Source organism: Rhododendron vialii, chromosome 10a (genome assembly GCF_030253575.1).
Source record: "Rhododendron vialii isolate Sample 1 chromosome 10a, ASM3025357v1".
Lineage (NCBI taxonomy): Eukaryota > Viridiplantae > Streptophyta > Magnoliopsida > Ericales > Ericaceae > Rhododendron > Rhododendron vialii.
This window is the reverse complement of record NC_080566.1, coordinates 39,218,746-39,246,226: the sequence shown is the minus strand read 5'-3', so window position 1 is coordinate 39,246,226 and position 27,481 is coordinate 39,218,746. Positions and strand designations below refer to the sequence as shown.

The following is a 27,481-nucleotide window of genomic DNA, read 5'->3' as shown; positions in this document are numbered from 1 at the left end:
TTTCAAATTGGTCCGGTGCGAAGATTTTATTTTTATGATCATTTTATCCTACTTGGTCATAGTAAATTTTTGTCTCTAAGGCCTTTTAATAAGTATCCTAAGACTCTTTATTTAATTTCATGACTATCTTAGGGTGCCCATTGAAAGCCCTTCGAGCCAAAATTCCATTATGACTATTTAAGATAAAATTATCAAAAAAATAAAATTTTAGCACCGATTCAAACGGATTAAAAATTAAAAAATTTAATATTTTAACTATATTTTTTAATATATAATATATTAAAAATTGCTCTTTATAATAGATTTTAACTATATTTGGACAAAAATACATACAGTAATCTTCTTCATCCAAAATTTGAACCTCACCCATCCCCACGCTATTCTCTCCCCTTGAACACGCTCCCATCCCCCCCCCCCCCCCCCCCCCCCCCCCCCTCACCTCTGACGAAGCAACCCGGACTCTTCCTGATGTGCGACGACTACCTATCTGTCTCCGGCGACACCACCGTACTCCTTCTTCTTATCAGTCTCTCTGTTTTCAATCGGAGCCCTAACTGCTCAAATCGTCTAGACGAAATTGGGAGTCTTCGTTGTTGAGGTTTCGAAGCCCTAGCTATGGTTTTTGTGAGGTTTGAATTGCTCCTTATTTTCTGTCTTTTTTTTCAGTTAAAGGACGTTCACATCGATTTCGCCACCGTCACCACTTCCGTTGCTCTCAGAGGAAACCGGGAGGCTTGATTTCTTGGACTCCATTCAGCCCATCGATTTTGTGTCGGGTTCTCAAGTAAGAAATCGGTTTCTCTCTCCTCTTCGTTAAATGAGTTCACTTGAGGTTGTTCTCGAGTTTTCAATTGATTGGAGATTTTTTCTTTCTTTCTTACTGTTTGCTTGGAATTTGAAGGAATTACAGACAAATGAGTACGCACCACCTATTTGTAAAAAGGCCACTTTTACGATTGAACATACGTGATGGTCTAGCCTTGGTCTGTTTGGTTTATGATTTCTGGAAATAAGTTTCTCCTTATTTGAGAAAATAGCTAGTTTGATTTATCTTATTTAGTTTTTCTATTCTCTTACCATTTCCAATCAGCAAAAGAAAAGGCCTAAGAGTGAATTCTGTAAGCAAATTGATAATTCATTGTAGCTAGCTTAAATGTATAGTTGGGGGAGTGCTGTAAGTACGGGTAATTCTCTTTCGTGCAACTAAAAAGAGGATCACATACTACACACTAATGAATTGATAGTGTTTGAGCCACTAGCTAGCAAGTGCTGTAGGCACGGACAATTCCAACCGGCATGCGTAGTGCCGTAGGCACGGGCAAACACTAGTATATATATATACAGAAATCTTCAAGTAAGGACCTTAAAATAAGGACCTTATATGCGGACCTCCCATTTCTCGCCTTTCCCGATCTGATATCGATGATCTGAGCCGCTCAATGTGATCAGAACGTGATTTTAAGAACACCCGCCAGAAATTGGCAAAAAAAATGACCGGAAAGGGCTTGATTTGAGCAGTTTTTATTTGAACCGTTAGATAAAAAACAAACAAAAACTGCTCGGATGAAGCTCTTCCCGGTCTTTTTTTTTGCTGATTTCTCGCGGGTACCCTTAAAATCACGTTCTGAACATATTGAGCGGCTCGGATCATCAAAATTTGATCGGAAAATAGAGGTCCGCATTTTATTAAAATAAGGTAGTCCTTATAAGAAAGGGACTCATATATATATATCTTGAGTTTGCGAATGGATCTGTAAAGGAAAAGAGAAGGTATAAAAATTAAATACCCAACTTGAAATTTTGGAAATGAAAACCGACACATTTTTGTGGTTGTTTTTTGTTTTTGCTGAGTTTGAAATCATTTTCTCTCTGCTCCTCACCAATAACTCTATAAATTAGCAAAAATGCTACGCGCACAACCGTTGTATTGGTTGTATTTCTGGCCGTCCATATGTGTTTGGACGGTCTAGATTTTAAAAAAACCCTTTCAGGGAAAAGTTTGAGCAAATCCTAGCTGTTTATTACAACAATGGACGGATAGAGATTAGTTGTGTGTTGTGTTTTACACAATGGTTGTATGTGTTGCACTCTTGATAAATTAGTGCCGTGTGGTACACAGGTAGGTCTTGCGAGGAAGTATGAGAACAAAATAATGAACGCAATATTTTGCAAACATATAGTCTGTATAACAATGTTGCATTGGTTATCGAAAATAACAATCCATTCAATCTATGTACTAGTATATATTTACATCACTAATTACCGCATAGGTACGGTCATACCCCGAACCGACGTTGAAGCGCAACCCAGATCGAATCAGGCCTTCACAAGCACAAACCAAATGGTCCAAATGCATTCTAAAATCACATCTCACGATGTCCAATCAACTTGATTTTTGGCGTGGTTGATATCCTCGACGAGTTATAAAATATGAACGGTTTAGATCATCAAAATGAGCTCGAAAAAGGCCCACAAACAGGCAAACCGGACGATCCAGTCCATTTTCATTGACCGGAAAGGAACTCAATCCTTTTGGTTTGGTTTGGTTTGGTTTGGTTTGGTTTGACCCCTTTTTATCTCTCTTCTCCTCAACAAATCACCCTGAAAATTATATATCCAAATGCAAACAAATAGATGGAACAAGTCTAAGGGATAAAGTTGTGGGGTACGGACGTACGCATGCATATATCTTGCGAGAAAATGTAAGAACACAACAGTGCACACAATATTTAGCACACAAAATTTTGATGTCGCAATGTTCCATCCAATTGCCGCGGAGCTAGACAATGCGTACATAATTAAGCATCTTGTGCAAAATATTATGCGCATTGTTTTGTTTATTAACTAGTGGATGCACGTGCCTAAAGGCACAACGCAACATATTTTTAACCCAAAAGTGAATGGAATTAGAGAAAATAGAAAAGTAGTAGATGACAATAGGTACTCCATTTTGTTAAATTTCAAGTGAGCCCGTCTATGTTAGAGCACAATCAAAGTCCAAGAAAAATCAAACTCAGTGTAATAATTTATTAACTCCAACACGTGCAATAAGACCACATGCGCACCCCTGCACGTTTTATAGGCACAACACAAACAATGATGCCAAAAGCCCCAAATTACCTTGGTAGAGAGGAGAGGAGAGTCGGGTAACCCACAGCAACTATATCAACTACAACTTCACGGCAATCATCAATAAAGTAACATATTCATATCATCAGATTGTTGGGACTAACTTTGAGGTATTGTCAGTGTTGAGTACTCTCTTCAACTCCCTGCAAGTGGGCGGTGAAGCCCCTAGGATTTGTTGAGGTGCGCAAAAATTGACATGAACATCTGAGTTATCAAAAAGGAAGTACATGAAAGGAAAATAAAAATGTTCTTTTTTTTTTTCTTTCTCCCATTAACAAATAACATCTTGGACTACAAAAAAAACTTCAGGTCCTTACCCTTGAATCCTTAAGGGTTGACCGAAACCAACAATGGGTCAGAATTATAATCAGAATCTCAACTATATCTGTAACGTCCCAATTCGGGTCGTTACAACATTGATCATAATTTAGCGAATCAAAATCTGACCGACAACCTGTCTCACAAATTTTTTATCCCACAATTGACTCATAATAAGTAGTAAAGCCTTCATTGTGGATAAGCAAGAACAAATTAACAAAAAACTGGAAGACATGTACAATTACGCAGGTCATACCCCAATCCATACACATTTACGAATATAAAAATCAATATCATCGCAAACCAGAACACTAATTCAATTAACACTAATCCTGTCATGACCATAGAAAAGCTCCAAAAACAGTATCGTGGATTTCGTGATTGTCCATGCCTAAAGGCACGACACAATACGTCGATCAAAAAAAATGGCGCGACACAACATTTTTTATTACAACTTAAAAAAAATTATCCATGGAGAAAAACAGTGTACTACTCTAGACAACATGGCACGAAATTGCCTCAAAACATCTAACCTAGAGAGAGGGAGAGAACGTGTAGAAACATTAGAATACCGGAAAAATAAAAAGATTTGATTACCTCTTGTTCTGACAAAGTAAAATATTATGCGCATTGTTTTGTTTATTAATTGACTACCGTATAACAAATTTGCAGCATCGATCCATCAATGTATTTGTCAACATGGCTAAGGTCGTCATCTGTAGAAATTAGATGGAGAGCGAATGAGGCTACCCATCTAAGTGAAAGTGGATTTTTCACCCTTTTCTCATCTTATCAGTTTCTTTACAAGTACTCCCTCCGTCCCAAATTGGATAACAATTTTTAATATTCATGTCAATTTTAATTCCTTATATCTTTAAATATGAATCTCAAAAAATATGCAATATGAATCTTGTTTGAAAGTTCTCAATTAGTTCTATTATACGAAGTTTTCAAACTCATGAAAAAACATTATAGATTGAAAGATATAAGCAATGAAAAATGACACAAATTTCAAAAATTGTCATCTTTTTTGGACGGAGGGAATATTTTTCTTTTGGAATAAATTTCTTCACAAAATTCTGCTCGTATGGAATTTCGGACAAAACTATGCACCGGCTCATGGGGTAAGCCAAGGAAGCGGCTGCTTCCAGCCCCACACTTGAAGCCCAACTTAAGGCCCTAGAATTATGGTAGAGCCCATATATGTTATGTTCGGAATTAATGATTATCCAATTTCACCCACTGAAGTGTTAGGCCAAACTTCATAAACAAAAGAGCTAAGCCATCTAGCATTTCTTACTCGTAAGCATGCTAGATCCACCAAATGCATATTTATAGCAGTTAAAAGAGTCTTCTTTCTTACACAGCCGAGGGATAGAAACAAAAGTAAACTGTAAAGCAAACTTATTGCCTTCACTAGCTTGACAGGCATAAAAAATAGAAAAAGTTACCTTCTCTGGAATGAATGCAGTTTAGATTTCTTTGCTTGGATATTGTATTAGACAACACTTTATCATTAAGACGTGCAAAAGTGCAATTTTTTAAGAGAGATATGTGCGTACCTTTAGTTTGAACTTTGGAATAGTAAGGCGTATTCCATAGCAACTAGGCGTATTCCATAGCAACTACATTCTTTATTTGTTTCGAATTTGCTATTTGGATTTTTGTTAATAGAAAAATGAATAAAGGCCTCATTTTCAGAGTGCGCTTTCAGCCCCCTAAAAGTCTTGAGCCGGCCCTTTAACTATGTATGCATGTTTGTATAGGTATTGAGTAACTAGTGTTAGAGCATTATTAGCAAAAGGCAAGAACTAATGTGTATTAAGGAGAACATCCACAATCTTCTTCTCATCTACAATCCACAACCATGACCAATATCAAAATATGAACTCATTGTGCAGCCAAAAAATGAAGAAACAGAAATGCAGATCGATTGGAAGCAATATATGAGAGAGACGATGTCACCATCAAAAAGAAAAAGAAAAGAAGAAGATATGAACCGGAAAAGTGTGCACTTTTCTTAATGTATTTTTCCCAAGCTCATCGCCATCAAATTTTTTGGCTCCATAATCTTCCTATACGTATGGCTGGCACGAGATACTCTGTTCTCAATATCTTCTGCTCCTCTGCTATCGCTTCTGTTCTTGAGGGTTATTTCGGACCAGGGGACGCGAACTTTTGGACAGACGGATATCACATGCCCATTGAAGGGCTACGGCCTACTGGAGACTGGCCTTCTTGGCCTCCTTTCTTTTTGGAAAACAACCCTCCCATGAAAGGGATAAGAGGCTTCCTCTTCGGCTTCTTTTTAGAAGAATTAGAGTTTGTGTGCATCAGTTCACCAACATCTTTGCTGGTAATAATTTTTGCTAGTGAAGGAGGGCTAGCAAACTTGACAGATCTCTTCTTTTCCAAGTAGTACTCCAAACCTTGTTCTCTCTGTGTAGTATTACCTTCAACACCCCTCGCGTTTTCTATGAACTTGATCTCTTCAATCTCGGGATCAAATGCCAGTTGTTTAGGGGCTAATTCTCTTGTCTTCAAGTGGTGTAGCTCTCTCTTTGTGTGTTCAAGTTCTTGTTTAAGTGAGTTAAGGCAGGAACCCATGAAATGGGCTTCCTCTTTGGCTTTTTGAAGGCTTTGTTTTGTCTCCTCAAGCTCGGCTGATACAGCTCCAATTCTGGATTGGTATTGTCCATGTTCACTCTCTCTGGTTTGCAACTAAAAGAAACGAAAAGAAGCACATTAGAGTTTGTATGCTCGATTGCGTATTCTCTTCTTCTCTTCTATTTTTGACATTAGAGAAAAGAAAGATTGGGATGATTAACATATAAAATGTCATTGACAGTTGATTTCTAAGAAGAGGAGCACAATATTCTGTCATCTTCACACATTTGTTAACTTCAGAGTTAAGGTAATTACATGTACGAGAAATTACTTGGTAGGTTCGACTACGAAAACACTTGTTGTGCAGTTTCAATAGCATGAACACATGAGTTATAAGTATAACCACTTCATTTCCTATTGTATGCATGGGCAAGATAATTGTATGCCCTACTACTAGATAGGAGGTTCGTCAGCTAGTACGGCTGTGGTTGGCAGTTAATCCCGTATCTATTTAGACACACATGCCTACCATCAACAGATATTTGCTAGAACACATACACACACACAGTTAAATAAGCCAAATATCTCATACTATAAGTCTATAATTTCATCACTTATTCATTTACGGTACGTTTGTCATATTTGTATAACCCGAATTTTTATCCTTTGAGATCTTTTTATCTGTTATTTGAAAATAAACACTAAAACATGTTTCGTGCATGTTTATCTGGCCGTGAATCTTCGAAAACTGAATTATAAAACAAGCTCCTCCTAAACGAAAGGAAAAAAGATCACCTTGTTGCCAAAAAAAACACACACACACACACTGAAAACTGGATGCTTTTGGAAGTTGGAACATGTATTAAGCTGGAGAGAACCTGTTTGAGCTTGTTGGCATAGATTTCCCCGGCTAAAACTCTCTCACCAAAGAGCATAACTGCTTCTTTTACCGACCTGAATGGCGCTCGGGTATCGATCTCGGCCCGTCCTATTACCACCACCCCCTCCTCTCTTTCCATCTTAATTAGGCAGCTCCCAAATCTCTAACCTGAGAGGGAGAGGGGGGACTAGCTATAATGATGAATCAAGGCTGTCGTGACTAAGAAAAACTCTCTGGTTTTGAAGTGTAAAGCCACCACAGAGTTTATACTAGGAGAGAGTGCATGAGAGAGAGAGAGAGATAGGTGGTTAGTAGTTGCTAATTGTAGGGGTGAAGTTTGATTACTTAAAAGGGAACTTAATAAACAAATTAAATCATTGTGGGGAGTTTCATTTCTTCGCGTCCACTTCACTGGTATTCTGTTAATTGACGCTGATGTGCTTAATTTTGGTAGTTGCTCCATCTTTGTTTTTTGTCCTAGTTTACTGCAGCTGAATGAAATCATACTATCAGATTCACAGAGAGAGAGAGAGAGAGAGAGAGAGAGAGAGAGAGAGAGAGAGAGAGAGAGAGACCACCAGAAGAAGTGGACCTTTTTGTGGGGTCCCAGAATGATATAGATCTCGCTCTGTTGGTAACCGAAAAAGCTAGTGGCCGGTGGTGTGATTCAATTAATTTCCCGTTCCAGGACCAAATACAGTAAATCCAAGCTACCAAGAATGGCAAATTCTCCCCACCCTTCGCCAAATTCAACGTTAAAACTTGATAATTGCCAAACTCTGATAATTGTCATTCTCGGTGTGAAATTTGGCAATCGCCGAACTTTTGTGAGAAATCAAGTACCCGGACTAGCTTACACTCGCCTCAACTAATCCTACAAGACAATACCATTGCCAAAGTCCACTTAGTAATTTGATTTACAACCACACCAAAAATAAAAAGATGGGTTAATCTAATGTTGGATTTGAAATCATGCCAAAATGATATCAATCAAAATCATTACCATATTGTGGACTTGCTCTACCAGGGTGATGAACTTTATTTCTTCTTATCCCATTTTTACCTTTACAGTTGTATTTTCGTCTCAACAACCCTTAACAATTTCAGAATCCGGAAAAGAAAATATACTATAATCCAAATGCAGTTTAAGGTTGTATTTTTTAAGAAGCAGCGACAGAGTCCATGATCATGGCTTGCAAATGAACTGTTAATCATTCATATCATGCCTATGGAACTCTTCTACGCGGGCATGTTCCCTTTCTCCAAGAAAGAGAAAAAGAATCCTCGTAAGCAAGGTTGATGGGCATTCCGTATTGTTCCCTGCACAAAATCCATTCAAATGCATCCCCAATCGGGGGTGTTTTTCACAAAGTTCACCACCTTTGGACCGGCATCTAAACATGCAAATTACCTTTGTGTCGGGATATTTTCTCGTAAGAAATCAGAGGCATCACGAAGCAAGGCTCAGCTTCCGTCTAGATATCCCCTTAAAGAAGTTGTTCAAGTACATATCAAAGCTTTGCTGGCAACAAGGGGCAAGCATTTCCAGGTTTCAGTCTCCGAGATATCCCGTGGAAAGCATTTCACTGCAAAAATACAAGGCTGTGGAGAACTTGGAGGGGGAGGTTGAATCACTACAAAGGCTGTCAAAAAGAAACTTGGATGTGTTCCATTTCGATAGCTGTCAGGCTGCCCCTTCTGTAATCAAGAAGTAGCTATCCTGCTACATAACCAAAGCAAGCTAGCGAAGTCTACGGCACAGTTACAACACAACACCATGAGAAATGCTTAGCCTCTTTCTTTTTTCTCTTTTCTATTTATGTTTCATTAACCATGATAATAAAAAAAATATGTTCAGGTCCAAATATGACGCGTATTGGCTTACATAAAAATTAACAATTATCATGAAGTTGAAACAGGCGGTGCCGTTGGAGCTCGGAGAACTTGTTGCAGTAAGCGCGCTGCCAGACGTTGAGTAATTCTGCCAATGACACTTCCCCCAAGACTGCGTGCCTCCGGTTCTTGAAGAACCTGCTCATGCATGTTTTCCAGTTAGATTGAAGGATGTATGCAACTACTTCAGAACTTTTTTTAACATACACTGAAAAGTGCCTTGCTGTTTTTGTATACCACTGAGTCACTGACATGGTGTATTGTCTTACGTTTGCATCAAAAACCCTCTTCTTTTTCTTCTTTTTTATCATCAAAACCCTCACTGTTTGTAAGCAATAATGTTCAACAGAAATCTTTTCACCCTTCAGTCTGCATTAATTGGTTTTTCATACCACGAGGACATAGCACAAGCTATCATGATTGAATTATTTTTTAAACCAAGGAGATGCAAGGAAAAAGTGCTGACAAAGACAGAGTATTGTAAGTCTCACCAGTAAACAATTAACTTGCTGTGTTTCTGAAAACTATTTCATTGACTTTTACTCTCACAAGAGTTTATCTACATTGCTCATACAAAGTTCCAGTTTTTCAAAATTCGACAGGGTGGCTATAAAATTCTACATAGATTTCCCATACCAAGCAAGTTTGTCTATGGAAATAAAGTGCAACTCTAAATACCCATCCGATAAAGAACTTTCCCAACTATACAAATCAAGCCAGAATCTAGAACAAAACTGACATAACTGAAAGGTTTTGCCACGCTCTCGTAATCCCTTTCCACGAACCAACTCCAAAAATCCTTGAACTCCCCCAGCAAACCTACCCAAAACCAAATTCTACCTGCACTTGCATGTCACCGCACCTTTTCTAAGATGACCAATTTGTAGCATATCTCTGTGTAGACACCCTATTTTGGATTTTCCAAATTAGTTTATTTACGGTCTTTTGTTTCCCCAATGATGATTATAGTCGAGAACAGTTTGGGGACGATGGTGTGTTTGAGCTTTGAGCGTCCCGAACCCACTTCAAACCCTTCAAACCAGAGCCGAACGGCCCCAGCAAAACCCAAAATGGCTTACGCCAGTACTGTGCGCCAGTTAACTGCCACGTTTCGGTCATCGACCGTTGACTCAGTTATCACTGGCGCACGCCAGTCAATACATGGCGCACGCCAGTCAAGCCCAGTCAAATCAACTTTATTCAGCCACATGGACGAGACTTTTGTGCCACCCTGACGTCGGCCACAGTCTCCCTGATGATTACACTCGGCAGGGACGTCCCCCTCTCTCTCCTACACCCCCCATCAACTAATCCCATGCATTTAATGCATGGGAGGCTCCATCTCTTGTTCCAACCAGCCAAACAAGGCCTTGATCCAACTGATCTCAGTCTCTCTCTCCTCTATAAATACCCCCCTTGCATTCATTTGCAAGGGGTTAGACACATTAAGAAGCAAAAGGCCTTCTTCTCCTCTCTTCTTGCTCTCTATCTCTCTTCTTCCATTGAAAAAGAAAGGAAAGCAACCCACTTCCATACACCCACTGATGTCCAGTCACCATACAACCTCCATCGTCAACCTTTAAAGCTCAATACCATCTCCAAACCTCAACACAAAAAGGTATACCACCTTTGCGTTCCTTTTTGTTTTCAGTTCCTGAGGGGGGCCAGCAAGGTCCAGGCTAGTAAGTAATACTAGTCCTGGCCTTAAACTGGTAAAATACAACAATCGTATGAGATGATACTTGGCGCACGCCAGTACACCTAAGCCGTACGCCAGTCATGGCAGTGCGAGCACTACTGGCGTGGGGATCATGGATCGTCATTCTGTCACCTTATCTTTCCGTCAATCACCCTTGCATGCTAATAATCAGTTTACTGCTTTCTGCATGAATAGAGCTGCGTAGTTGTAATGGTTAATGCTTATTTATCATCTGTTTAGAAGGCCCCTGGGATCCTTCTGGTCATGTTCCAGAGCCCAGATGATGCAAAAGCCAAGCACTGGACCAAGGTCAAACTGGCGTACGGCCTTTAATGGCTGGCGTACGGCAGTTCTCACCATGTTCCAGTGGCTGGCCCTTGCATCTTAGCTTAATCTTGGCCTATTTCCTGTCCCCACACTGTTTTTGGGGTATTCTGCTGCCTTTCTTGGCTTGAAGCCACCTCGTATGTCTGTAATTGTATATATTTTGTTCTATTAAACTGCGTGGTTTGTCCTGGGTATGCGTTGGTCCCTTTTCAGAGCCCAGAGGATTGCAAACAAAGACTGAGAAGTTAAACAAGTGGAGTACGCCAGTTTGTTGATGGCGTGCGCAAGTCTGATCAGTATGCATTGGTTCGGCCAGTGCATGCTGGTGTGGAGCCTGTTCACGTCTCTTCCGGGCAGCGTACTCCAACTCATTCGGGTTGCTCAGTGCTTGTTCTCAATCTATATTCATCATTGCAAGTAATTCATCCATAAAGCATTTTGTCACATAAACTGCAAGTTGTTACAGTTTTAATCCCCATTAATTGTTCCCCCGCCCTAACTGGCTAAAAAATGATCAAATGAGAGAAAAATGCAAAGGTTTACAAAAATGCCCGAGTAGAGACCGATCTCCGGATTGGGCGAGAGGGGTGCCATAAAACCCTTCCCCTCTCGTAACCTGGCTCCCGAACCTCAGATATCGAAGGTGACGACGGACCGATCTATGCCTTTTTCAAAATCAAACAAACGTAGCAAACGTTTTCGAGTTCGGTTCCTTGGGTGTTCTCACCGCTAAAACCCGAGTGGCGACTCTGAATCGAAGCGTTTCGCCGCGCTTTTTCAAAGAGGGCCGCACCCGATATTTTAAGATGACAAGATTGGAAAATTTCCGAGGGCGCGTGCCCACACTCTGCATCTTTCCTAAGATGAACATGGGAAGGGGAGGATGAACAGTGAGGAAGGCGGCTTGATGGGAAGGAGGTGTTTGTCTGGTGGCAATGGATGGATATGCAAGGGGTGGTGGCATTGCATGAGGGAGGGCAGAGGGTACAATACAAGGCCTCCGGTGTTGGCAAGATGGAGATGGAAGGGGTTAGGTAGCTGTGCTCGGTGATTGGTGGTGCATGGTGTATGAGGGTCATCATATATAGATGCTTGGAGTTGGCTTTTCTTCTTATCGTCATCCTACTATGACAATAGATTGCAATAATGACCAATAACAATACTGTTTTTCGATTATTTGAATTTGTAGCTCTTGTTGCATGATATCTTTCTTTCTATCCATGAAGCTTTATTGAAACATGATCGTGAAAAACTTAATTTAATAAACATTTAAGGAATAGATGCAGCAAGACATGCAGATCACATTGAAACAAGGTATGCACTTAGAGCACAAATAATAGGGCAAGCCAAAGTTTGATACCATGTCAAAGCATCAACTCAAAACCAAGTGGCAATGAGTGGGAGGTCCCCCAAGCTTGTAAAATGGCAGTTAACCAATGTGGGACAAGCTCCAATAACTATTTCTAATTCCCCTCATTGTTTGTTTTTTTTTATCGGCAAAAGTAACATTTTATAAGGGAAAAGGGGGATTCCAACCAAGGTTGGAAAGTACAGCCTTACGGGACAAAGCCCATTTCATCTGAGGGCCTAAAAAGCCTAGATAAAACAATAAAGCTCACAAACACCTGAGGGCCTAACATGCCCAGATACAATCAATGAACAGCTTCTCATAAACAATAACCTAGACCACAATAGTGGGCTGAGCCTAGCCCAAGAAAACCCAAAACCCAAAAGTGGGCTAATTCCCCTTGTTGTTTATAAGACTACAGAGTGGAGGTTCAATTTTTAGAAGTCACCTCTATTGCCAAGGTATTAGCAAATATCGTCTTTTTGCTAAATTCCAACAATCTATAGTCCAATGGCCTTTCTGGAAGCACAAATGTCATTGGATATTTAAAATTCCAAAAGCCCATGAATCCAAATGACTATTATCACATTATATGAGGTCTATTATAGTTTTCCTCAAGTCCACTATATCATCTTTAACATATCCTCAATGATCGACGAATCCTCGAAGTTCAATTCAATATCTTCACAGTGTTTCTCTTCAACCCAGTTGTAGGCCGATCGCGGACCCAAAGAGACTTTGTCTCCTCTGTTTTTGAACGCAGACCAATCTATGAGAACCGATTCTCATTTTCAGAACCAGCCTGGATCCTTCACGGAATAGCAATAGAATTTCATTCTACACCACAAACCATACTCAACAACTGCGTAGGCATGAATTAGCAAGGACATCTATCCTAACAGCCAAGGTTCTAGTGGTTCGCTGGATGAAAAGGCTGGGTGGTCTCATTTTGGTCATTCCTTGGGCTAGGATTTCGAGCCATAACCATCTGTCATCCCAGGTGACAACGCATGGCTGTACGTCATTCTGATGCATCACAAATAGTACAAGGCCAGAGAGGTGGACTTTGTCAAAAAGGGTGCTCAACTCTCATGTTTTTAAGAACCAAGATATTAGGCTTTTGATAAGCACACAATAGTGTATATTCTTGTGCTTAATCTCTCACATCTATCATACTATTATATATATATTATTAATGTTTTGGATGATATTGTGCGTAAGGTATGTTTCCATTCTTTTCAGGTAATTTAATACAAAGGGTATCGGTTGGCACCCGAATTTGGCTCGATCACTCACACATGCAAAATGACGCCAAATTGTCACCGTAAGGTCCAAATAAAAATAAGAATTTTGACTGCATTCAGAGCCCAATCGAACACAGATTGTAACACTGCCGAGCAAAGCTGGTAGAGAAAATCTGAAGGAACAAAAAATGGGATCTATGTGCATTGAATTTGCTGTAGAAAAAATAGTGCAATTGTCGGCATATTAAAGTGAGTTGCTGAACCAAAGTACATGTGATAATGACATTTGCAAAATTATTAATGTGGTTGCCTCTCACCACCCGATCACCATGCATCTTACCATGTGATCACCACGCATAGCACTGGATCATTTTTCAGCCAATTCTCAGTCAAGGTGAAACGAATGGGAACACAGTTATTACACATGGGTTTTAATTCGGCAAGGATGGAATTCAAAGCCAGGCCATGTGTTGGCTCCCAAAGCATCCGATCGTATTTCGGCATTGATCCAAACCATTTATCTATATCTCTCAAATGCACACACCACACCAGATTTCTCTCACTCTCCCAAGCAGCTGTATATATACATGTAGGGGTCTGAACAAAGAAAAAGGAGCAATCAGTAGAAAAATTCCCTTTCTCTCTCTAATTGTCTCTCTTTCATTTTCCCAGCCAAAATTGCGAGAGTGTTCTCTCTCTTTCTTCCCTCGTATTATTTTCTTAGTGTTAGGCTTTGGAAGTTAGTCTTTTCTTTAAACAACCAGCGCAATTGTTTCCCTGTTTCTCTTTCCTTGTGTATTGTAAGAAGCAGTGTACTCTTTAAGATTGATGTTTTAAAAATCCTTGTTACGATTCCATTTTATATTTTTAGTTGGTTAAATTTCCTAGTTTAAATTCTTAAAAAAAGTAAAGATTGAGGTTCAGTTGTGATCCTAGTTGTGGATTCCATTAAGATTGAAGGTTGAGCGCCTTTGGCCAACTCTATTGTACACATCTTTTTGGTACATTTTTGTTACATACTAGTACCAATCTTTCTTAATCACCTAGAAATTAATTATGTTTACAGTTGTTTTTAGCCTTTCCTTGGCAAGTCATTTGTCAATGGAGGGGTAGTCATTATAGGCTCGGCCATGAGGTGAATACCATCCTTGGTCTAAGTAATTCAATAATTCTCACCGTTAAAATGATAAAATCAATTGTATGTAAATGCGTGGTCAAATTTCTCCTTAAATCAACTCAAAGCTCAAAAGTGATAAGCCTTTTATTATGCGTTGAGAGTTAATTCTGGCACGCATAATGCTTGGGTTGCTGTCCTTTTGAGAGTTCGACCAACTCAGGAATTTGATCACATTTAGCATAACCTTCCGATCGAGCACACTAATTACTAGTGGGACTTGGTTCTGTAAACTAGTGAGATTATTGGATTACTTAGGCTAAAGTGGTGTAAACCCCTTGTACTTATGGGACTTGGTTCTATAAACTAGTGAGATTATAGGATTACTTAGGCTGAAGTGGTGTAAACCCCTTGTTCGAGCCCATCATTTTAAATACTTACAATTTGTAGTTTTAGCTTAAATTAGAAAATCTTAGTCTCAAATTCATCAAAAATCCATCAAATTCAAAGGTTGGCTACTTACAGCTAAAAACCACCATATAGCACGATAAAGCCTTTCACTCCAAAATCACGTTCTCTGTGGTTCGACCTCGGACTTACCGAGCTATTCTGCAAGCGACTAGAAAGCTCTACACTTCGAGCAAGACACCCAGGAATACTATCTTTGGTCGCTAGCAGCTTTTAAATAGGTCAGAAGTGATACCAAAGTCCAAATAATTTATTAAAAAAAAACCTCAGCGGTGAAGCATATTTTGATTGTCTGTAACAAACAAAGCTGACATGCTATGGGTCAGGTGCAGAGCCGGCCCTAAGCTAAAGCGAGCGTTGTGGTCACTTTAGGCCCCCCAAAAAGTGCGAAGTTTAAGGGTCCCTCATATTTTAGTACCCCTAGGTATCTTTTGTATAAAAAAAAAAAATTGTACGTCATATAAAAGGCCCAATTTCATACTCAAAAGATGCCCAATTTCAAATTCACAAGGCCCAAAACATGCATTATTAAAAAAGCCCCAAACTTAAACCAAAAGGAATGAATTAAGTTAGAAAAATAAAAAAAGGCAAGTTCTAGACTTACGAGGTGGAGCCGTAGCGAGGGAGTAGAGAATCGAGAGACGGACGAACTTCGGAACTTGTTCCCAAAGCTAAAATCTCAAGTCATTCCAGGTTTTGTATTCTAGCTATAAGCCTATAATATTGATTATTTTGTTTGTATTCTAACATGATTAATATATTTTTATTCTAAATGAATTGGGGCTTATTTATTGCTTTTGCTTAGGTCATATTCCTATCGATATATAGGGTTTAACTAACTGATTGTTGAAGTGTACGATGGTCTAAGTTTTACATGTGTGATTTCTTGATTTTGAAAAGTATTTTGTGAATAGAAAGTCATGATGTTTTTTTGCTTGGTGGGAATTTTGATTGTTAAATAGGGAGAAACAAAAGGAACTGTGACTGTTAATAAGAGAGAATTATTTTTGGGAATTTGCAGATTTTAATTCACCATGAAGAGAGTATTTGTTTGGAAGTGAAAAAAGAAAAAAGAAGCAAAAAGTGGACACACTAATTCAATCTCAAGCGGGTGCTCTAAGTTTTTGACTAAATCACAAAAAGAGAGTTCAAGTATAGTGGAAGAGGAACATGAAGATTCGGGAAATGAAGAACAAGAAAATTTGGGGAATAAAGAAGATTGATATTTTGATGATGCTTTTAAAATCTCGTAATGGTCTCTTTTTTTTAATTTTAGGATTAGTGATATTTAAGTGACAAGTTTGAAATCTTGGAATGTTTGGTTATTGTTTTAGGGTTATTCTTATCGATAGTATTTGTTCTTGGAAGGGTAATTTACCTACTTACATTTTGTTCATTAAGATTTCGAAAAAGGGCCTTTTTTTGGTTTTCGCTTTAAGCCTCCATAAAGTCAGGACCAGCTCTGGTCAGATGGATCCATTCCTATTTTATAAAAGATAAGTATTTTCAGCATATGCTACGCATCTTGGTCCCCAATAAATTTTATCTCCAATTATTACTCTCATTTCTCCATCTCTATCTCTCAACTCATTACCTCAAAAACCACCCTCAAAACATGAACCAAACTAAGCCTAAGCGTCTAAAGACCTATGATTCGAAGTTTTATCAAATATGAGGTCATTGAGGTGGGGGATGGGCATTCCATTTTCTGTAGTTGGATAACTGGCATGTCGTTGGTCCTTTGTATGCAAGATTTGGGGACAATCTGGTTGATGATTGGGTCGTTATCTTAAGGCTAAATTGGATTCTATGATTGTTCAAGGGTCTTGCCAGTTGCTACAGGCCAGAAAAAGGAATGTTGCAATTCTATACATTTAGGCTTATACCCCCAATTCTGCCAAATGCTTCTTTTCCAGATAAGGTAGTTTGGACTCTCACATTCTAGTGGGATTTCACTGCCAATTCTGCTTGGAATGCCATTAGGAGGCAAAAAACTAAGGTTCCATGGTATAAGCTGGCATGGATTATACACCATGTCTGAAGATTGCCTTCAGGCAATGGAGGGTTGTGCACTGTATTTAGTGGATGGTTTTGCCGCTGTTTGCTGAGGTTGTTGGGTGGTTATTTTTGTAGTGTTGTCTATAGCTTATGTTCCAGTTTTTATTTATTTATTCTGTGATTCTAGGACTCTCAAGGTTTATATCCTTGGTCCATGATTTCTGGGTTTATTGGTTTCTAATGAAATCATCTTACGAAAAGAAAAGCAGAACTATCAACTCTTACTTCAAGTGTTATGCATGATAATGTCCACCCAAAATTGTAAATTTTTAAGTCAATGAAAGGTATAAAAAGGGACAAAAACTTAAAAAAAAAACTGGTCTCACCTGTAAAAGAGGCTGCAATAAAGAAGGATCAAAATTATCTGATTCTCGCAGAAGCCCCCATATCCTAAACACTTGTGCCCTAAGTTCCATGAGGCTGTTTTGTTCGGCATCACTCATCATAAGAGGTCCAGTGGCATTACCATTGAAAATGAGAGTCCTCATAGGACTGGGAACAGAATTGTAAGTATCCAACATTGAGCCCAAAATAACAGCTTCAGAAACACGTACAGACTCTTTAATAACTAAAGCCCTGAGCTCTTCACCATCTGGACCCAACAATAGCTTCAAGACAGGTTGTAAAGCATCTTTTGCAGAGAAATCTCTATCCTTTTTCCCCTGAACAAGTAGATTTTCAAGTCTATTCCACCTGTAGCAGAGCAATAGTAAGAGCTTTGCAACTACTCAGCCAATTTGCACTCAATAAAATCCTATTCTGCCAATGAAGTGTTAGATAAATTATGACAGAAGTAAATACGTGCCTGAATTTGCCATCCTTAAAAAGCAACTCAATAAGAGCATCTCTGAGATATGGGTTTGGATCTGTGAGAAGCCTTTTTGCAAAATACGGATATGAAGCGGCCAGAACTTTAAAATTAGGGTCTGCATATAGTGCCAAACCTTCGAGAACAGTGAGCGACCTCAATATCAATGCATAATAAGCTGGAACTGCAGAGAGTAGACCAGACAAAGAAGGGGCCATTAGAAAAACAGAGAAAGTTTAGTTATTCATGCAATTGTGGAATTACATAAACGTTTTCCGTACAAAAATCAGTTGCTCAATGAATAAGTGCATTATCTGGCAATCATATCACCCTACAACATGCCTGTTATCTGATTCTCCCATAGCCATTTACAGACAAAGACATCACCGGTCAGGTGAGAACGACCTAAAGTCATCTATATAATAAAACACAACGGTTTGGGCCCCATACAAACACAAGTTGTTAAAAGGGGTTGAGATTCATTTGATCCAAGGGTTGATGTGTGCTCTCCAACTCTCTTAAGAAAGTACCCACACTTTTACAAATATATTACAATAACGCCATCAAGTTGAGCCACTATCAAGATTCAAAGGTAATTCCAATTTCAATTGGGGTGGGTAGTGCTGTAGGCACGGGCAAATACTAGTTTATCAATAAGATGCCATTCAAGCTCACCATTGAATGGATATTGATAAAGAACAGCACCCAGACCATCCACCAGCGTTTTGAAGTTCAGTTCACTCACAGTTGAGTTAAGTGCATCATCAAAGAAGTTTCGAAGTGCTGGTACAATCGGGGAAACATCTACTTCCGGGGACAAGAAATCTAGAGCATAGTAATCACGAGCCATAGCTTCATAATCCCTATTCACCATGTGAACAACATGGCCGATTATAGCGGATCTTGCGTCTTCTGGGGTTTCACTCATCATCCCAAAATCAAGAAAAGCAAGCTTCCCATCCGGTGTTGCCAAAAGATTTCCAGGATGAGGATCTGCATGAAAATATCCATACTCAAGGAGCTGTCTAAGACTACACTGAATTCCAGTGTTCACCAGATCCAAAACTTTCAGCCCTTGACCCTCAATGGCTTCTTGCTCATTTAATTTGACGCCATCAACCCAATCCATTGTCAATACTTTCCCGCTAGTGTAGTCCCAGAAGATATCTGGGACAAGGACATCTGCTTTATCAGCATATAACTTTTTAAACCTCCTTGCATTCTGCCCCTCCTGCATAGACCTGTCAAAATTAACATCCAAACATAGAGGAATCTCTTATAAATTAGAGAAAATGTGTTTTCTCTCCTTCACCCAAATTACAAAACTAGTATAAAGGGAAACTAACCTGCACATAATTGAGCTCTTGATAAACTCTACGAGCAAATTCATCTATAAGGGCAACGACATCGCTGGAAATAATGTCAACATATCTGTTTATGAGGAATCCTATACCCCTAATCAGGTAAAAGTCAAGTCCAATAGCCTCTTCAATACCAGGCCGTTGCACCTTCACAGCAACAATCTGGCCAGAATACTTCAGCTGAGCTTTGTAAACTTGTCCTAGACTTGCAGCAGCAATTGGAGATGGAGATATTGATGAGTAGATGGAGTCAAGTGGGAGTCCCAACTCTCGCTCAATGCAAGAAAAAGCCTCTGCATCTGGAAATGTCGGCAAAGCATCCTGCTCATTCAAAATACACCAGTGAGGTCGTCTTAAGCTCCTCACATCAAAACATCAAGTTTAATAGGCACAGTAGCCTTGGTTACATCATAAAAGAAAACATGTTTTATGAAATAATTAGCCACCATGAGACAAATTAGTTCATGCATGGTACAAGACATACAAAAAGGAAAGGAAAGGAAAGGAGACAAACATGAATCACCATAAATTCACACCCCCAGGTCTCCTACGTAAGACTTTAGTCCTAGTTGCTGACATTGTAGAAAACCAGCAATAACATGTTGATACACTGCTCTTGTTGTTTCAGATGTGGTAATAGTTTCCAAAGTTCCCAAATACTGCAATTGGTGTGGCAACATAAACCCACTGGAAAGCCCATTCATGTTTTCGAATAATTATCCACCATGAGACAATTAGTTTGTGCATGGTACAAGACATACAAAAAGAAAAGAAAAGGAAAGGAGACAAACATGAATCACCATAAATTCACACCCCCAGGTCTCCGACGTAAGACTTTAGTCCTAGTTGCTGACATTGAAGAAAACCAGCAATAACATGTACTTTAGTCCTAGTTGCTGACATTGAAGAAAACCAGCAATAACATGTTGATATGCTGCTCTTGTTGTTTCAGATGTGGTAATAGTTTCCAAAGTTCACAAATACTGCAATTGGTGTGGCAACCAATTCATGTTTTCACTCCACTTTCAATAAAGATGTATTATGTCAATTTGTCGGGCCTCTGCCCCGGAACGTAGAATGAAATAGATGGCTGGGTTCTCTTTCTACGACCTCTGTCCCTCTATTCCTTATCTTAAGAAGTGGGATCTGCCTGGAATGACCATTCTTGTGGTGGTACGGAAGGCACAAGCTCCGCCAGAGCCGGCCCTGACTTTTTAGGGGCTTACAGCGAAAATTAAAAATTAAATGAGAGGCCTTTTTGTTGGACTAGCATAAGGGGTAAAAAATTAGGGAGGTCCCCCAAAATTCAAAATTTTTGGAAGGCCTAAAGCGACCATAACACAAGTTTTAGCTCAGGGCCAGCTCTGAGCTCCACGAGCATCCCGGGCCCCCTTTACTAAGAAGGGAAAGAAAGCCTCAACCAGAACCACATCAACTTCCTGTGCAATACAGAGTTAAACATATTAGTAACTTTCAGTCGATTGTCTCTCTATTGAACCGCAGAAAACGAAGCAAAAAAGGGAATCCCCTCTCTATTTCAATCGACCAGCAGGCAACAGCCGACTCACAGGTATAATCTGTCGACTCACAGGTACAAATCTATCTCGATCGACCTCTCTCAAGTCCCTCGCCTCTCGATCCCGCCCCTCTCTGGTCTACCCCGATCTCCAACTCGACTCTCTTTGGTCTCTGTTGATTGACACCAGTTCATCTTTCTCCCGTCTCTCTCGCGATTGACTCCAACAGTCAACTGTGTTTAGTTGTCATTGATCTGAATTCTGATCTTTCTGTAATCAACAGTCAACAGTCGACTCCAACAGCACTTGTTATCAACAGTCAACAGGATAACTACTTGCTTATTAAATAGTGTTGAAGTCCAAATAGGATAACTACATGGTTTAATCTTATTTCAAATGTTGGATGGTTGTCTTTTTGTTGATTTTGACGTTTTAGTTCTTCTCTCAGCGACAATCGGTGACTGTTTGACATGTTTTTATGTATCTTTTGAATGGTATGCTTTCTAAAACTTGTTGGCTTAGTGTTTATTGTTTGAAATATTGGTGTATGCTATTTTCTTATTTTTTCCGCATAGGTTCGCCTCGCCTTGCGCCTCTCGCCCTTGACAACTATGGTCCTTGCTGGGTGAAGGTCAATTCACAAGCCTTGGATACCACACTTGCTCTATGGGTTTGACTAATGTATCTCAGTTTGCTAGCTAATTTATTTGGAAGCCGCAACATGCATGCCTTTGAGATGGTGGATCAACCTCAGGAACTAATTAGCACCAATATAATCATTGCTGAATCCCTTTAGTGCAACACTTATGAGGTGCTGATTTCACAAAGAAGAGAACCACCAAACCAATCAATGTTGGACAGAAACCACAATGACAGAGATGCAAAAGGTGCTAGTGGTGAAGGGCTAATTGGTGATACTTTCCTATATAGGTAGCCAGATGTAGCCAAAGTATAGCTGCTGAATTATGGTTGGTGCACCATGCACAAAAATGACTATGATGCTTTCAATTTGAATACTAGGAATAATAAAGTGGAAACAAATGCAATTTTGAGCAGCAACTTGGTTTTAGGGAGAAGTACACCGGTATACTAATGCAGTTTATAATTGCAGATAAACTCGGTGTACCAATTATTAGTCATATCTATAAAAAGCAAGTGATTGTGAGGATGTCCTAGCAAACATAGCAAGCAACAGCGATGAGGCCTGTAAGTTTTGCTTCTATTCCTAGCTGCATAGTTAATGTTGTTCTTCACCTGAGACAGGTATGTTGGTTTCTTAATAGCGAAAGAGAGGAGAAAAAAAAAGGTCGCAGACTGTGAAATGGAGAACATAGAAAAGATATACCTGCAGTTCAGAAAGCTCCTCGAGGTACTCAGGTGGACACAGATCAGGCCTAGTTGACAAACCCTGTCCTATTTTGACAAAAGTAGGTCCCAATCTCGTGAAAATATTCCTCAGCTGAATGGCCCGCAATCTTCTGTTCTGATTGAGCTGTCCGTTCAACTGGTCCAACCATAGCTTGAACCCAAATGAACCGAGGCCAATAAATATTTCAAGAGTCCTCCGCAGAACCTACAAGAAGGTGAAGCCGGAAAAACAGAGAGAAAAGTGAGGATGAAGGGATGATAAGGCAAACTGTTGAGGCAATCAATGTAACATTGAATGTATAAACAGCATTTACCCTGACAGGACGTGAGCCGTATTTGACTAACAGAAGTTCAGGGCTATAAACAGAAGCATTGGCAGCACGGGTCATGGCTCTTGCCTCGGCTTGCATATCGCCTGTTCGATCCCTAATTGAGGAATCACGTCGACGGAATGGCACTGCATTATTACCACCAGTCACTTCTTTAATCGCAGGCAACGCCTGGGGTCTTGCCTCCACAATAGCTGCTTGCGGCAAAACTCTAGCTTTCCTCCTTCTGAGAGGATCCTTCTGCCTTGGAATCGAAATCACCCCCGTATAAGGAGATATAGGCAAAACATAGAGATAGGCAGTTGAGGATACTGTTGAAAAACTCATGGCTATGGCTTTGGAGTCAGAAACCAGTTGCAGGCCGGAAGACAAGGAAAGCTTGTGCTAGCTTTCTTTCCTGTAAAATGTTTTCATCACTTCATTATATATCCTCAAAATATAAATTTGCAATTGATTTAGGTTCTATTCTCCAAAACTTTCAAGGGAAAATTACAAATCAAAGAAACGTGGGGCCAATAATGCCATGGACATGGTACAAAGATTGGAAAGCTCTGTTGTGATAGCACGAGGAAAATTATTTTCATAAACTTGGAATGCTCTTTTGGTTAGACAGTTTAACCCCTTCCCAAAACTACATCTGTTGATTCAAAACCATATCCCTACCAATCGCGTTTCCTCCTATTCTTACATCACAAATTCACAATTGTCCCCTCTCTCCCCCACCCACTTCCCTCTTTCGGCCTCCTCTCCCTCCTCCTCCGGCTTTAGGCTTATTCTACTGTATATAAGCTAATCTATAGCTTAAATAGATACAATTAAAAGTAAGGTTGATCAAGCCACAATTAATTGCATGCAGATAAGATATGCAACATTGTTCTTCGTTAAATCCCAGTAAGTTGTTCCATAGAAGCCCAACAACTATGGGACAAGTTTAGGTAAACTAACTCTTTTCAATCTAATTTCTTGATTTCCCTGGTTAAGGACCGTGAAATTCATGAAATCAATCTGAAGGACCATGAAATTCTTGTTTTTGAACGAGTTCTCGAAGAACCCTTGAGTAAGGCCAACTCTAGCTTCAAAGTGGGATTTTTCATATTGGAAAGACGAAAGAGTTGGACTTGTTTCACATGTCAAGAGTTGCATAGTCTTGTGAGGCAAAATATTGGTTAAGTTGGGAGAACAAAAACTATAGGGAAATTGAAGCTCGAACTTTATCAAACGTCAAAGTGGACGTCTGGAAGCTGTAATGTTGCTTTGGACAGCTTAAAACTTTTTTATTTAACAAGGTACCATTAGCTTTGGCCTTTCACCAACCAAAGGATCCTGTTACAAATATTCTAAACACTAAAGCATGCATTACTTAAAGTTTGGGTTGAACATGACGGACAAACTACAAGTTGAACAAATCCTAAGTTAAATCTTGGCAGCAAAAGGCCAATGCTAATGCTTAAAGTTGGTTCAACTGATTGATTGCCACCTAGATTCTACTTAGATTCAACTGGTAAACTCTAAGTTGTTCTCTAGTTGAATTTGATGGAGAACAAACTCACAAATCACAATAGATTCAACTTAAAGATCGTTCTAGAATCTAGGCCTTTCTTATCTCATGGTTTGTCTAATATCATTTGAATCGATTAAACTAATTACAATCACAACAGTTTTGGGAATATTAGTTTTTTTATTCCCTCATTTTATTTTATTTTATAATTGCAATTAGAATCGTATCTTTTCAAAACAACAACTTCAATTCTGTTAAATTTATCTAAGTAAAAAAATGAATTATTGATTACAATGATTAGATTTCTGAGATGCGTACTTTTTTTTTTCAAATTGAAACCCATTCAGTTGATTTGCTTTCATTACATGCAAAGAACAAATCTCAAGATATTGAAGAGATTAATAAACGAAGAACAACTCACAACGATAAGAAAGAATACGTTTTAGACACAAAGAGAAACCTACAGAAGGATAACATAAAAGAAAAAAAGGATTACATTGAATAACACAAAGAAAAAACTCACAAAGATAAGGATTGCAATAACAAACGAATGGAGTTTACAGCTTATAACAAGCTTCCAACTTTATAGGTTATGAAACACGTCGCAAGCTTCCGAGCTTTGTCCTTCTCTCCAGGTCTGTCCAATCAGACAAGTCATAATGATTTGGAAACTCACTCGCTAACGGGCAAGGACATTTCGATAGCTTTTGAAGGTTAAATTGTGTATATAAAGACCCACAGACTAAGAAACTTCAAACATTAGATAGAGATTCACAAGCTACCATTCACTCTCCCATATCATGTCTTCCGGAAGCACTTTGATGATTTGTGGTTTAGGGGTGGCGCAATTAAACATGAGGAGCCAATCTTTATTTTGTGTTCTAAAACTCATAGTGCTCCTAGTCACATAAATTACGTATTGCATAATACCCAAGGGTTTTGAATTAATTCGCGTTCTCTCAAAGGTGATCCTATCATCTTTTACTATTGACATGACGGAAACTAGGACTCATTAAAACATAGGAACCAGTCACCAATTCCTTTTGGATAAACAAAACCAAAAGGCAAAACCTAGAACTTCTTTAAACTGCATGAACATTGAGGCAAAGAGTGTCTTGCTCCAACATTGAATTTTCCAATGGCCATGACCAACTGAAAATCTATGTTTAGCTTCTCCAAACTCGTCACCAATAAGGCAGATATAGTGAGAAAACAACCAAAATTTCTGGATAATTTGACTTGGTTGAAAACTATTTTTGTTGCAAGATATTTGTGTTTTATGAGGGATGCATCCAACTGTAATTTGGCCGTGCTGCTATGATGTTACGATTTTAATGTCCCACATCGGCCAAGTATAGGCTTGGCCATGTGCATATAAGCTATTGGGCTCCATCCCCTTGTAAAGCCGGTTTTCAAGGGTGAGTTCTACCCAAGGGTTTGCATCATTGGTATCCAAGCCAACCGCCACGTTGCAATTCGACCCACCGAGGGGGCGACCTATAGGCTGGATTAAAGTACTTAAAAGTATTGAATACTGATAGGTGGGTGGAGCCACCAAAGAAAGAGAAAGGGCTACCATCGGGTCAGTGTCGATAGAGTGGGCCGTCGGGGACGTCAGTCGCGGAGCGTGGTGGTATGTTACGATCCTAATGTCCCACATCAGCTAAGTATGGACTTAGCCATGTGTATATAAGCTATTGGGCACCATCCTCTTGTAAGCCGGTTTTCAACGGTGAGTTCTACCCAAAGGTTTGTATCATATGATGTAACGTGCAGTCGTCCTGAGGCAGCAGAAGGACACCACCACCAATCAAGCTAAGGGAAAAACGAATAACCACATCTTTAAGGAACCAATAAAACTGGGGCTTTTCATTGATTTCTATCTAGCACTAGAATTTTTGCAAAATTAGGACCAATCAATCAATCCTTGGCCCACAAGGGCATCACCCTAATTTTACTGCCAAAAATTGATAAAAAGCCCAAATTTATTCAATCAAAAAATAAGGTACCTCAAATATGCATTATATATTCAACGTAAGAACATAATTCTTGATCCAAAACAACCAAGGAATACGTATTAGTGTGTGTACAGAGAGAGAGAGAGAGAGACCTTTGGGTGAGTGGGTCGCCGGATAACGGGGGCAAAAGTGACGGCGACGGCGACCGGAGGCGTCGGAAGAAGAAGATAACGGACGTATGTTTGCCTCTCGTTCCTTCTCGTCAACATGCGTATGTCTGCCAAATTTTGGAGGATTAATTACTTTTTGCACCCTCAATGTTCACCAGTTTTCTAACTTACCCCCTAATACTAAAAAGCGCTGCAGTCTACCCCTTAATCTTCTAATCCATATCATTTAAGGCGTGCCGTTAGTCTGGACTCTGGGATCCCAAAAATCGTAAAAGTGACATTGCACATGATCTATACAGTAAAATGGGAGAAAAGAAGAGAAACAAAAAGAGTCCTGCTACCGGTACAGATTTTTGTGCACAGATTGTGCACAGATTTCGTTGTGGGGCCCACCACGGGTCCCACACAAATCATCTAAGCCGTTCATTAAATGTAAAACATTTTTTCAAGGGTCCCCGTAAAAAATAAGCTCAATCCAATACCTATAGGTGCTTCATCCAATCATCTAACTTTTCATTCAGATTTTCGGATAATGAAAAGTTATACGATTGGATCGAGCATCTATAGGTATCGGATTGAGATTATTTTTTACGGAGACCCTTGAAAAAATATTTTACATTTAATGAACGGCTCGGATGATTTGTGTGGGACCCGTGGTGGGCCCCACAACAAATTCTGTGCACAATCTATGCACAGATTGTATGTGTGTGTAGCATTTCTGAAACAAAAATGAGAGAAAATTGTGCTATTCTTGCTTCTAGATTTTTCTATTTTCTTTTCTCTCTCTCCGTGCCAATGGGAGGGAGTTTTTGTTTATTTTCTCTTCATTTCTCTTACTTTCCTCAAGTTCTAAATAAAGCATAAAAATTCCTAGACAAAAATTCATTCATACATTTATGTATGTGTAACGCCCCGAATTTTGAGTACGTTAAGAAGACAATTTATTGATAAAATCTGTAACGCCCTGAATTTTGGGTACGTTAAAAGGACATTTTATTCATAAAATGAAATGGAGTCTGGCTCGTTATTACAACAAAACTCTCTCAAGAGTTCAATATTTACATAAACGGAGGGGGATTCTAGGGTTGCTAACTACAGCTCTTCAGCTCCTCCATTCTTGCCAGCTCCTCAGCTCCAAAGCCTCCACGGTGATCTGCTAACCCTGATTATCTACAAAATCTGACACATTATACCAGCGTCACCACTGATATAATATGTCAGGGTCACCAAAAAGGCAACACCGTAAGCTACAAAGCTCAGCAGAGTAATCCCATACCCGCTAACCCATACTTACAAACAACAGGAAATAACACATCGATTTCCACATGATACATATATACGCAGCTAACAATGACACATCCCAATTCGTTAATCAACTAACGTTGGT

At 39.4% G+C, this 27,481-nt stretch overlaps 2 protein-coding genes and 1 long non-coding RNA gene across 3 annotated transcripts; all 3 read right to left on the bottom strand.

Moving 5' to 3' along the window:
• Positions 1–5,241: 5,241 nt before the first annotated feature.
• LOC131304316 (WEB family protein At3g51220-like) lies at positions 5,242–7,225 on the bottom strand. Its single transcript, XM_058331522.1, has 2 exons — positions 6,933–7,225; positions 5,242–6,168 (listed from the first exon to the last, which is right to left on the bottom strand). The coding sequence occupies exons 1-2, from the start codon at positions 7,071–7,073 to the stop codon at positions 5,641–5,643; spliced, it is 669 nt and encodes a 222-aa protein (XP_058187505.1). The 5' UTR covers positions 7,074–7,225; the 3' UTR covers positions 5,242–5,640.
• Positions 7,226–8,578: 1,353 nt separating this feature from the next.
• LOC131304315 (protein ACTIVITY OF BC1 COMPLEX KINASE 3, chloroplastic) lies at positions 8,579–22,881 on the bottom strand. Its single transcript, XM_058331521.1, has 7 exons — positions 22,454–22,881; positions 22,117–22,344; positions 19,240–19,575; positions 18,569–19,124; positions 17,891–18,077; positions 17,412–17,778; positions 8,579–8,965 (listed from the first exon to the last, which is right to left on the bottom strand). Exons 1-7 carry the CDS (start codon positions 22,793–22,795, stop codon positions 8,837–8,839), a joined length of 2,145 nt encoding a protein of 714 aa, XP_058187504.1. The 5' UTR covers positions 22,796–22,881; the 3' UTR covers positions 8,579–8,836.
• Positions 22,882–24,488: 1,607 nt separating this feature from the next.
• On the bottom strand, positions 24,489–26,313 carry LOC131304314 (uncharacterized). Its single transcript, XR_009192354.1, has 2 exons — positions 26,077–26,313; positions 24,489–24,603 (listed from the first exon to the last, which is right to left on the bottom strand). It is a non-coding gene; the product is annotated as an uncharacterized LOC131304314 (long non-coding RNA).
• Between the last annotated feature and the right edge of the window lie 1,168 nt (positions 26,314–27,481).